The following is a 12867-nucleotide window of genomic DNA, read 5'->3' on the forward strand; positions in this document are numbered from 1 at the left end:
GGCAAGCAAGCAGCTGTGTGGTGCTTAGTTGCCAGCTGAGGTTAAACCACAACACTGACCCATCATGAAAGTGAGCCCAGAGAAAAAGTAATGAGAAGGGTCAAACATTAATCTGGGCCAGCAGCATGAAAATAGAAGAGCAGCAAAGGTCTTAATTGTTCAGACTCTACCCTTCACCACTGTATCTCCTAAAACTGGTTAAGAAAAACAGGAAAGCAACTTCAAACCTATTTCGTTCATCTCCCCCATATTTTAATGTCTTCTAGCTATTTCCTAAAAGGGTGGTCTTTTCACATGACATCCTCTCAAGAACATAGGTTACAGTTTTCTTTTGCTTCTTTTATATTAAAACACCGGCATATGAAGATGCAGGTATTTGTAAAGCCAGTAGTATTCCTTAAAGGCTTCACAGTCTCTGCTTGCTTTATAAGGAAGAGAAGAAAATCAGGGGCTACCATTTTCCCTCTGCTACATCAGTGTAACTCCAGAGTGTTTTTGAAGTGAACTGACACCAGCTGAATGAGAGCCCAGCTTAACTCTTTCCTGTTCCCATTCACAAAACACATTTCTTGTTAATATTAAGGGCACAGTTCTTACTTGGTAACTAGTATTAGGCTCTAATCAGATAAAACAAGCTATTTCATTAAAACAGGCCCTACATCAGTTCATCTCCATTACTGTATGAAAATGATCCCAGACTTGCAGTGCAGAAAGCATCCCAATAAAAACAAGGCAGAAACAGGTACATTCAGACTGATACTTTAATTAGTTATAGTTTACTAATGACTAGGAAGTTACAAATGCCATTCCACTTTAAAGAAAGAGAGATAAGATCCAGGGAGTCACAGGCCACTTAACTTAACCTCTGTGGTTTCAAAACTACTAAAACTGCCTGTGCAGGAAGCAGTGGAAAGTTACTTACAGACACAAGAGCTTAGAGATGACGACTCAGGCATTCAAACAAATCTCCCTGTGCTTTAAGACTTTACCTGATGTTTTTTGAAGATAATATAGTGACAAATGATAAAAGGAATAGAATTGACACATCTAGATTTCTAACAGACATTTGATGAGGTGCTACAGAGATTCATTTAGAAGATAATACCTCATGGGAAAGTGACTGAATACAACGCAACAGATTGTAAATTAAAAATGCTAGCCATGATCAGACTACATTTTAGCAGCATAAGATAGCTGTAAATGGCTATATTCTAATTGTATACATGTGTATACAGTATGTGAAAGGGTATTACTTGACAAGCAAGTAATCTGGCACAGATCGATATTACTGTCTTTCAGCATGTTCAAGCGAGACATGAGTGCTCTGTGATATCATATGGATGCAAAATGACCGACGAAAAAGGAAAGTTCAAATGGCTATTATTAACACTTGTGCCAAGTTTTCCTACCTCACCACCTATTCTGTATTTTTCACAGGAAAGAAATGAGGGGGAACATTAGAACTTTTATACCTGCAGCACTGCAGATCAAAACCAGTCAATTCAAGTGACTATGTATTTTAAACAGTCAAGTTTGGTTAAAACTTACTGGAAAGCAGAGAGACATTAAAAATAACATCTATCTTTAAAGAAAGCACTACATTTTAACTCTGAGGCTAGAGCTACCACTACTTAAAGTGTCTTCAATCAAGAGTGCTACCATTCAAACCATAACACAGTTATGGCTCACATGAATTTATAGGAAAATGAAAGCACATGGATAGCATCAGCTGCATATAATATGATTACACAGTTAAAGGACATCTGTCATGTACATTTCAACATAAATTAGCGTTACATACTTTCAGAGCAAGAGAGACACCAAGCTCATGAAGGTAACTTCAGAGATTCTACCAAGTTTTTCATGTAGGTTTAAATCACTATGCAAGAGATGTTGGTATATCATTGCAATAAGGAACTCATCTTGCCATCAGTGAACTCAAGAACTATTAGGGCTTGTATGGGGAGGACACTTGTACTGAGCATCAGCCATCAGTGCAGGTCATTTCTAAAATTATCAAATTGAAATACAAGCGTTTAATTTCTGACTGCACAAAAATGTGTATTTTTGTTATTTTTTGACTAAGTAATGCTCTGTCCTTCAGAAACCCAAATGCCTACTCCAATTGGTACAATAATCTGTAGCCTTTTCAGAGGAATATTATGTCCTCTCTGGCCACATCTCTAAAGTATAAATCTAGCAGACTTCAGAAGCACACCATTACTGGTACTTGTCAGAAGGAACCTGAGAAGTGAATCCGTATTTTGAATATAATCACATACTCTTATACCTTTAAAAACAAAAGCACTTTTCAAACATCTGCAGAACATATCATTGGAAATCTGCCTCTCCTTCCTGGCCAAATAGCAATTCCAACACAAAAAATCTTTGTTCAAATAACATTAAGCCTGTATCATAAATGATTAAAAGCCAGGAAATTCAGTGTTACTGGTGCCACTCCATCTCCAGATCACACTATCGGGAAAAGAAATGGCCCTATGAAATAAGCAAAGGTTTATTATTAAGACCTGTAAAGGGGAGACTACAACAGGCATGCTGGCACATCTTTAACTCAGGAAGCCCGAAGGAGACTTGATGTAATAAAAGACCCTGGTACCATACAACACATGGCTCACACTGCTAACCTTGTAGGTCTAATAGAGCACGATAAAGCTACAGGATTCAAAAGGGAAAAACATACCACTAAAAAGGCAAGTTGCTATGGCTGACATATGTAATCAAAAGTAGAAGAAAAAGAATCCTTAAGTTCTGATATCCTATGAGAATAATTTTTGAAATGCTACTGAGATCTTGCACAACTATTTTCTCACAGCAACTACAAGTAAAGCTTATGGGTTTTAGTGGTTTTGTTTTTCTTATTACTATTCCTGCAAATTCATCCAGAGTCATAGAGTTTTGTGACTCATGCTTCATAGCAAAGGACTGGACACTTATGTGGAAAATAAAAACCCACAGACTCAAACCCAGCAATTAAAAAAAATATCCATGGGCACACAGTCATCCAGGAGTTCGAAAAGGCTGTAAAACCACAAGTTTGAGAGCATAAGCCAACTCCTAGTTACAAAAAGTTATGAAGACGTTTATCCAGTGGGCAAATTACTTCATTATTGTCTCCTGCAGAGTTTTTTTGAACCTTCCTCTGAAACAGCTGGCAATATTGGACTAAACACATCAGTGTCTTCATGCAGTATGGCAACTTCTATTTTCTTAGTAACTACAACATCTTTACGGAAGGAGAGACAGAGCAGATTCCACTTGAGATCCCCCAGAACTGTGCCATTATGCACTCCTAACAGGATTAAGCAAAATGATGAGGAATGTCTTTTTTTCTTTAGAAAATGTATTAGGGTTAATCTCAAATAAGAACATGACTCAAGAATAATTTAGGGTTTTTTTTAACTAGCTTCTTCAAATTATCAAGTAATAAAACTTTTTAATATGAGGAACTAAAAAAAAGTATTTACAGAAGAGATCCACATGCTTCCCTAGATATATGACAGCAAAAATCATACAAACAGATTAGCTGAAAGTCACGGAATCATCGCCTCTGCTAAGGAACCTGAAAGTCTGATGTGGCTCAACTGAAGTCTTTCATCAAGATCTGCAATAAAAATTCCCTTACAGAACTAACACACAAGGCAGAACAAAATTCAGCATCAAATCCCATAGCTATGAATTTAACAGGGATGAGAAAAGGTTTGTGTTTGCAAAGCAAACAAGCTATGGACACAAGAAATAAGTGTGAAGAACAAGGCTGGGCCACCTTTATTCAAATCAGTCATCATAGTCCATTAGCTCTCTGAGATAGGTCTACTCATATTTCTGAAGACCTGTAACGCTTCATAAAGATCATGGATATACAGTACTCAATCCACCTTTAACATCCTAACAAGGACAAGCCTATCCCTGGCTAGCATGCATCAGTGCTGCTCCCAGTGACACAAAAGTGTAACTGTTCCGCTGGTTTGAGTCAGCTGATTCTCTCTATAGCCCCAGGTCAAGCTCCCATTCCAAACACAGAGGTAGCAATCCCAGTCCTGAATACTAATATATACTGCCTTACCTGCATTGTAGTAGAGGTCAGGTCTTTCCAGAATATCCCCTTCATGGATGTAGGGCTCAATACGATCATCACCGTACAGATACTGCTCACTGTCATCCATCTGCCGACTCTCCACCATCTCCAGCCACTGAGAGTTGTGCCATCGAAATTTCTCGCTCTGGATTTTTTTAGCCCATTCCTCATCATATTCCTGTTAAAAATCACCACACAGTATTTTAGGATGAAGTATAGACAAAGCTGTTTGGTTTAACAGGAAATAGCAGAGGAATTTAACGTCAGTGAAAGATGTAAGTTTCAGGGCTCAGTGACTTAAATCCTCTATTCAGTTTGCAGAGTACTTTGAGCAAACAAGGGAATGATTTTGCAAGCGCTAGGCATTATTCTGGTTTTGTACATGCAGCAGTACAATCTTCCCTTCATGGTCTGTAACTTTACACCATCCAGAAAAAACTCCTGCTTTGAGCAGGGAAGTTCCATCATCATCAGTCACCTCATTTGGTTTATCAAGAAGAGCCAATTACTGCCAATTTTCAGGGGGATTTCAGTAATTAATTACTAACACTGGCCAAATACCCTGTACGCCCTCATTAGATGAGCATTCACTAGGACAACTAGTTACTAGAAAATACAACATAAAAGGTTGTGATAAAACCAATAAATCTTTATTTTGTTTCATGAGCTCCAATAAGACAGGATTTAATTTTCAACTTCATGTCAAATTTTGTAATGGTTTTCTGTGTTTAATATTGAATACCTACAAATGTTGTGTACCATTTTGGTGATAAAGAGGATATGGGAATCCAAGATACAAAACTAAAATCTGAGAGGAACTTCTCCAGAAAGCTGAGGAAAACAGGATACAGGTTCTGGCCACTATGGAAACAAAATGTAGGCATGAAATTTCAATCTGGATTACAGCCTAATTGCACTCAAGTGATGTGATATTCAATATAAAGGACCATCAGAAGGAAGTGACATAGCCTATGGTCACTGCAATTAGCTGTTTAGAAGGCTCTTCTAAACAGACCAGACTATGTGGGCTGTTGATTACCACTGAGGGAACAGAGACCTGTGGATAATACTCAGTTTCTCAATATTACTGGAAAGATAGGGCACAGCTAACTATAGGAAATTCATCAACATATGAAATCTGCAGATGTTATCCATTTGGGAAGATTCGCAAATAACGCACCACAGTTAGTACTTTTTTAATCACAGGATTGTGAACAAGAATAACATTCATAACCAAAGTGTTTCTACTTGTGGGAAGAAATATCCTCATGAAACAGGTCCTACTTCACTGCCTTCTAACCAAACTACAAAGGAGAGAAAAACTGAAAATAATTTCTTAACTCTCACGTTGGCTAACACATGATCTAGTCAGACTTTCCTTGGAGATCTAGCCGGAATAGTTTAAGGTTTTTAAAATCTGTTTTACTTAGCCCTGAAGGAGATGAAGAGTGTTCACACAATTAGCGACAATGCCTTGGCTGCGGAAGTGGTAATTTCTTAAACTGCTCCAGCTAGACATGCAAAAGGAGATCTGTCTATATCCGGAGGTCAAAAAATAGCAGTGAAGACAGAATAAGTTCGCTTAGTGGTTCAGTAGCTCAGGTTAAACTTCTGAAACCCCTATAGACCAAACTTGAGCTTTCAAACTGACTTAATATTCAACCTACCTTGTATTCACTGCTATTAATCTGACATAGGTAACACTCTCTACCCTGTGCCTTTTCCACCCTTCTGACTGGCCGATAACACAAAAACCAGCTGGCCCTGTCATTCTGGCAGAGGCTTCTCTGACATCACTAACAAGTATCTAGAGCATTCAAGACTTCATGGGGAATCGTCACATTGTGCAACCACAAACCCTTATTCTATGGCAATGGGTTTTTAAACTTTGTTTTACTTAGAGAAATGACAAGTTTGTTTCTCTTGGCTTAAAGCAGAATATAAACTCCCTTTTGATGGGACATCCATGCAAGTACCTGCAGATTTGGGGCTCTGATCAGTCTGTGGCATTATTCTAAATTTCTCTAATTCCACCTCTGATCAACACTAATTACTAGACCTAATTCTCCTCCGCACCATCCTGGCACACAAGCAGTCCTGTTCAAAACCTGGTCTCCTGTATAATCCCCATACACAGAGCAGATATCACCTGTGGGATCTATAGATATTCTCAGTGCTCAGTGGCCTCAAGCAAAATTCCAGGTTTCTGTCAGCCATACAGTAATGCAGCAACCTTAGGGAGGGAGAAAGAAAAAACAACACAAAACACCCAAAACATCAAAAAACAACACACACACACCTATGCCTCATACTGTTTGGAAAAAAGAACATCTCCTGCTATTCCTGCCTCTTGATCTTTTCCCCCCACTTCCACTCTCGATTAAAAGGAAAAAGCTAGAAAAAACAGTGCAAAACAAGAGTTTCCCTGGAAAAAGCAAGCTCATCACCGAGATTTATAAAATGACCCATAAAAAAAGTGAAAGGGCATGACTTTCAATGATGACATCTGACCAGCATCTTGGAAACATCTCCTTTGTTGCATCTGCCAGAGCTAAACTGTGGGCTATCTATTATGTCAGCCTCCAGCAGTTGTGAATTACTTACAAGCTTTAGAGAAACACCTTGTAACTGCCAGAGATCACACTGCAGTCTTAAGAAAACTATTCCCAGAAATCATGATTGCAAAGAAGTGGGGGAAAATAAACAAATTTAACAAACAGCAAATTAGACTAATATGTGGGAAAGCTGAATCCCTTTTACATTACCTTGTTTACCTTTAAAAGTTCTCAAAAGCAGAAAGGCCAGCAGCTAAATTACCTAATTCACATTTACCATAAATGCACTTTGAAAACATTTTAAACTTCCCAAAATTACAACCCCAGATGAATCCCACTTGCCCAACACTGCTGCTCCATTCCACACCACTGACTGAACATGCTGAACATCTGTCACAAATAGACATAAACTTCTTATATCCTTCTAAAAAAAAAATCAGTTAACATTTCTCAGATCCTAACTGATTTTTTCTTTAGACAATGACAACAGGGCAGAATATTCCTATGTATTCTACATTTCCCATCCTATATTAAGAGGCTTAAAACTCCCAGCTATTTTACCTCAATCATTCATCTAAATTTTGGAAAACAGGATTAGCAACTGAATGGCAAATTAGCAGCTGTAAGATTGAGCATATCTACACATTACTTAAAAATCACAAGTTATCTGTTCAAGCAGTTTGGCTACTTTGTTACATTTGTACCTTACATTTCACTATGAATGAGCAACAAGAACAAAGAAGTGACCGTACCAGAATCAGATCAACGATCAGTTTTGCCAGGAGTTTCATTCTGGCAGCAATCCTAGAAAAGGATGATTTGCAATAATCTAGAACGATTTACAGAAATGAACTTTTTTTGTGCTGACGTTAAGTACTGCTAGATCAGGAATACGTCTGTAGATTTTCCACAGAAGCGTGCAGAAACACCACTGGGTAAATGATTAATGGAATAACATCAGAATGGAAGAAAAGCTGTAAATGCAGGACTACAGCCAAAAGGCACAAAGAAATCAAATTAAAGAAGTTTAGAGCAAAACAATTCCCTAAAACACAGCAAGTCCTCCAGTAATTATATTTTGAGCTATTAAAAACTTTTTTTTGTATGGGTTTTTTTCATTTTGGTTGGGTTTTGTTTTTTAAACACATGAAGCACACCTTCTTTACTATGGAACTCCTGCAAAAATGAAACAGAAAACTAAACAACATGGAGATACAAACATAGCTTTGTGCCCTCCAGTCCTTTTAAATATTAGGCTACTAGAAAAGCCTCGGGTGGGGGAACAAGAAGGTGGACAGAATGTGCCTATTCTCCAACCCCCTGTCCATCCATCCCTGCCGCCCCCCAGTATTGCATGTCCAGAAACATAAAAGGAGGAATCCTGAAGGTTGATTTTATTCTCTTTGGAGCTCCCTGACATCACTGTTTTTAACATTCGGTTTCCATAAATCCAAAAGTGTCATAGAAGATGTATGGTTTGACTCTGCGAGGAATGTGCCATCCTTTTTGAAGTTCTACTTCCAACTTTGTTTACTACTGAACCATTGAAATATTATGAAGCGTTAACTGGCCTATTATCAGAGCGTGTCTGTTCCCTATCAGGGGTCCCCTTTGTCACTGGCTTCCGTCACACCTTGTATCTGATTAACACACTATAGGATAACATAGAGCTACACAGATCTGCTTTGTGTTCTCTCACAGCTGATGAAAAACAGATTTTCCTTTTCACTTTAATGTGGTTGCCCTTTAATTGGGTCTGTAATAGGGTTCATTTGATGCGATTCCTCATGCTAAACTAAAACTGCTATACAGTAAGTAGAATGCTCATTATGTTCAAGGCTGTAGTTGGTGATATGTTACATTCTTCATTATTTAACCATCCCTAAAACACACAGTTTACATGAAAGGTTAAATTAACCATTTATTAAGAAAGAAAAGATTTATCTTGTCTAGCTATCCAAAAGTTAGGCCTGTCATTTGAACTATGTGCCTCTATAAACCAAGGAGAGAAACAGATGTTGTGGATCACCTTCTGCAGGTGTCTATGACACCTACCTCAGGGTAAGTACCACCAGAGGGCAATTCATTCACAGGCCAAAAAAATCCTTCTACCACTTACACCTGTGCAACGTACAGTCACTTCTTCACAATCAGGTTCATCACTAAATAAATTCTGATGGGAAGCTAATAGAAACCTGTAATATGAAACTAATGGCAAGGCAGAGAAAAGAGTAAGCATTAATGCCCCCTAAATTTAGGTGCCTACATAAAATGCACACCATCCACAGGGTTCCTATATTGTCAATAGCTAAAGAGAGAAACCTTTTTTTTTTTTTTTCTTCTCTCCTTTGGAAGCCTGTAAGGTATCTCATTGGCAAGCTGTTACAAAAGTAACAGATCAGTGGTTTGGCTCACCTTCCTAGTCTTACAACTCCAAAGAGCAAGCACCAATGCTAGAAGGAAATCTGTCCAAGATTGTTTTTGTCTTCACATAAACCTATCAGGACACGCCTACCCTGTCTAATGCTGCCTACAGTGTGGTTATTCTTCTAGTCCAGGTAGAGCCTTTTCTGCTGGGCACATGCTCTTTGCCACAAAAAGCTACCAGCACCAAAGCAGACTGATTGCAAATTTAACAATGCAGAATTTTATCAGTGAAAACATGTCAACAGTTCAGCCTGCAGCCCCACACCCTAGCTGCAATTCTGCCCTCCTCTCTGTATTCACGATTGTTAGAGGATAAGAGGGGAACAAGAGACACCACAGAAAGGGGGAGTCTTGACAAGTGAAGGGAGAACCTTTTCCCCTGGAGTGACTACAGCACTCTTCATAGAAAGAGGACACCAAGCTGGAGTCAAAGGTTATCTGTTTTCAGAGTATGCTGCCTATTCAAATAAAGCCCCCACCAAATCCCTGTGGTCTGCTCTTCCTTGATTCTAAGAGAGCTGGCCAACATCTTCCACAGCTGGCCCCAAATCCCAGAGCACTGAGGGTTCACAGCACATTCCTGCTTCGTATGTGAAATTCCAGCATTTTCAATATGGAGGATTTGTGTCAGGGCACTTAGCTAACAGGGAAAGATGCACACCGTTCATTAACACAAACATTGTTTGGCATTCATTACAAATACTTGGGGCAAAGAACGAGGGCTGGAAAAACACCTCAGGCATGAGGCCCTTCCTGAATCACATGGACAATGCTGTAGCTATCTAGAAGACGTTTTGCTTCTGCAGGAAGCATAATAATCCACTCTTGATCATAAGGGAAACAAGATGGTACAGCAGGCCTGGATTCAAAGCTGTAAAAACACTGAATAGGAAAATGGGGGGAAGTGGGGGAGGGGGAAGGCTCGGACTACATAGTCCAAGGATCTGGTTATGGTTAATTAAATATCCTTTGACTAAATGAGGAAAATCATTTAACTGCCATAAGACTGAGCTAGAAACAGAAAAAGGATGAGAAACCTGAAAGATAAATAACCCCCTCAGCTCTTGACAATATTGTCAGAGGTGAACAGAGTAAAACCATCTTGAGTAAGCTGACATTTCTTTCCACAAGCTTTGAGTTGCAGGTGTCCAGGCTTCTGAGTCAGAGGAAAAGGGAGCTTCATTTACTTGAGACTCCTACAGCAGCTGTTGATTCCAGGCTTTCAACTGAGCCATGCGACCTGTCCCGCTTTAGGTGTACAAGTACACTAAACTAGCTGCTTGGTGTCAAGGCTCGGCACATGACATGAGACTGAAGCATTCCTAAATTATCAACGCAGACTTTCTTTTCAACAAAAGGGATCTCTCACATCTACCAGCGCAAAGCTGAGACTCCCCAGTACATACTATGCTAAAGCAGCACATCTGTTTCAGTTCATCAATGGCAGAGTCCAGCCAAGCTATATTAAACAAATCATCACTAGTGTAACATTTCCATAATTTCTGTGACAATTACTTTAGTACAGAAAGCAAATCTCCCCTAAGGCTTATAAGGCATCTGATTTTCTTCAGTGTTATTTCAATCACACTATATAGAGCTTATTGATGAGTGAAAGAAGCATTTGTCTCCCCGAGAAGAAATTACTTTCAAATCTCTTTTCTCCAACATCTAGTTTCTGATTTACATCAGAGGAACTAATCCTGTCAGCATGTATGGAACAACAAGACTGAAAACTTAAGTTTTTCTTGTTGTGGATTTAGCACAGATAAGAAGTTTCACTGATCTTAGAGAGACCGTCTGTTCAGACACCTCAGAAGGCACTGGTTGTGTAAGACTGCCACACAACCAAAAACCTCAGTGTTTACAGGCTGCTTTACCATATCATCTGAGCTGAATGGCAAAACACCTATCAAGATCTGAGGTTCTGATAAATTACTGTTTCATATTTTCTCCCATCACCATCTAGAACATGTTGCCTTTTCTGCCTGTGATTTTTGGTAGTGGGAGACAATGTGCAACCAGCTTACAGCATTGCTGAAAAAGCAATCAATTAGTGGTTCTCTCTGTCTTCCAGAAAAGAAAGCATATTGTGCTTCCCGTTCCCCACAGGGGCATGGTGTTAGTTATGGTTTATGCAACTTATAACCCAACAACTAGATAATAAAGCTAAAAAAACCTTCTCAGAAAGGGAACTCTAACTTACCAGTGAATGCCATTCTAAGTGTGGCACTGCTCCACAACCACAGAAAAAAAATAATTTACCAGCATGCAAACTACTCTCAGTATGTGCTTGATATCTTCTCCCCTATCCCCAGTAACAGCAGTACCACATCATTTCCTCCCTTTATTCCTCCTCAAGGCCCTAGAAGTTCTATCCAGTGCTTCTTGCAAGTTGAAAAGCCTTCCCCATCCACTACCATAGCACTCCTCATTTATTCACAGCTAGCAAAAAGATGACCTCTTCTTAGGGAGAAAAAAAAAGCCAAGTATATTTTACTCAGATGTTAATATTGAATATGAAGCTATGTCTTAAGGTATTTATTCTTCTAGATTCTATAAAATAAATGTTGCTTAATATTACTAATATAATTTTTCAGTAACTAGGTACTACTATGTACCACGTTGTAAAGCTTCCCCATATGAACAAATCAACACCTGAGACACTTGGAAATTGCACTGGCCCCAAGATAAAATAAGCGTTGGAAGCACTCGGATTGTCTGGCCTCACCCAGAAGATAAAAATCTTTCTACTGTTTCCACTGGAGATGTCCCTGGAAATAATTCATCTTGGTAAGCTGAACATAATGCCCATCATAAGTAAGTACTAAGTGCAAATTCATCTTAGTCGAAATCTTGCTCTTAATGAATGTCAGCGGCAGCTCTTAGTGTGGAGCACGATTTTCATTCCATAGCTCCATGAAGCAAAAACAGAGCCAGATAAAAAGAGTTCCAACACAGAAAATGATATAACATTTTACTTCTTTTTTTTTAGATGAATATTAAATTAGAAGGCATTACGAGTAAGTATAACAGAAAAAGACAAAATAGACTATAGAATTGTGCAGCGTAAGTTAGGTCTTACGCTATATTAAACCTTTCAGAGAACAAGCTGCAATATGCGTAATTCAACTAAAGAAGAAACTAAGTAGATGATAGGAAAAGCATTAAGGTAGTCAAAGACACTACTCTTGACTCATAGTTAAGTTCTCTTTGGCTTTAAGATTTAATTTCATGATAGCTACTCTACATCCAAAAGGATGTACAGTCTGTACAATCCTAAGACACTACGAAATGCTGAAATTTCTTTTTGTCAATAGAAGTCAATCCAATTAAACAGACCAGGAGGAATTTTAACAATGAAATGCAACTTTTAAGTGGAATCAGTTTCACAATGTCTTTACTTCAATGAAGAACACCATAGAAAATATTAATGCTTCTACAGTCGAGGATCCGCAGAAGCAGATTATACATGCTATAAGAGCTGATAAAGCAATAGCACTTCATAATTTAGTATTCTTTTTTCCAAATTAGCAGTTTAATACAAAACAACTGTCCCAAAAGTGTATTGTGATCAATGGATAGTTGGACAAACTAAGTCATGTAGCTAAAGGAAACCTATCTAAGAGTTGAAGACAATACTAAAAAGTTCAATATTATACTGACTGTTTCCCCAGCAGAAAACAACCAGCTTTAGGACCACCACCCACATTTTCTTTTTGAAACAAATATTGGCATCAGGTGATGTAGAAAAACCTGAATAAAAGCTGCTGGGTAACAAGAGCCATTTGT

At 38.6% G+C, this 12867-nt stretch overlaps 1 protein-coding gene across 2 annotated transcripts in view; it reads right to left on the minus strand.

Annotated features, from left to right (window-relative positions):
• Positions 1–12867, minus strand: part of KIFAP3 (kinesin associated protein 3) — a 71823-nt gene that overhangs the window by 20720 nt on the left and 38236 nt on the right. For both annotated transcript variants that reach the window (XM_019470490.1, XM_009273292.2), the window contains one exon: positions 4085–4274. In XM_019470490.1, coding sequence (XP_019326035.1) covers positions 4085–4274 — 190 coding nt within the window. The remainder of the gene's footprint in view (positions 1–4084; positions 4275–12867) is intronic.

This window comes from Aptenodytes forsteri, unplaced genomic scaffold, assembly GCF_000699145.1.
Source record: "Aptenodytes forsteri isolate BGI_AS27 unplaced genomic scaffold, ASM69914v1 Scaffold95, whole genome shotgun sequence".
NCBI classification, from domain to species: Eukaryota; Metazoa; Chordata; class Aves; order Sphenisciformes; family Spheniscidae; genus Aptenodytes; species Aptenodytes forsteri.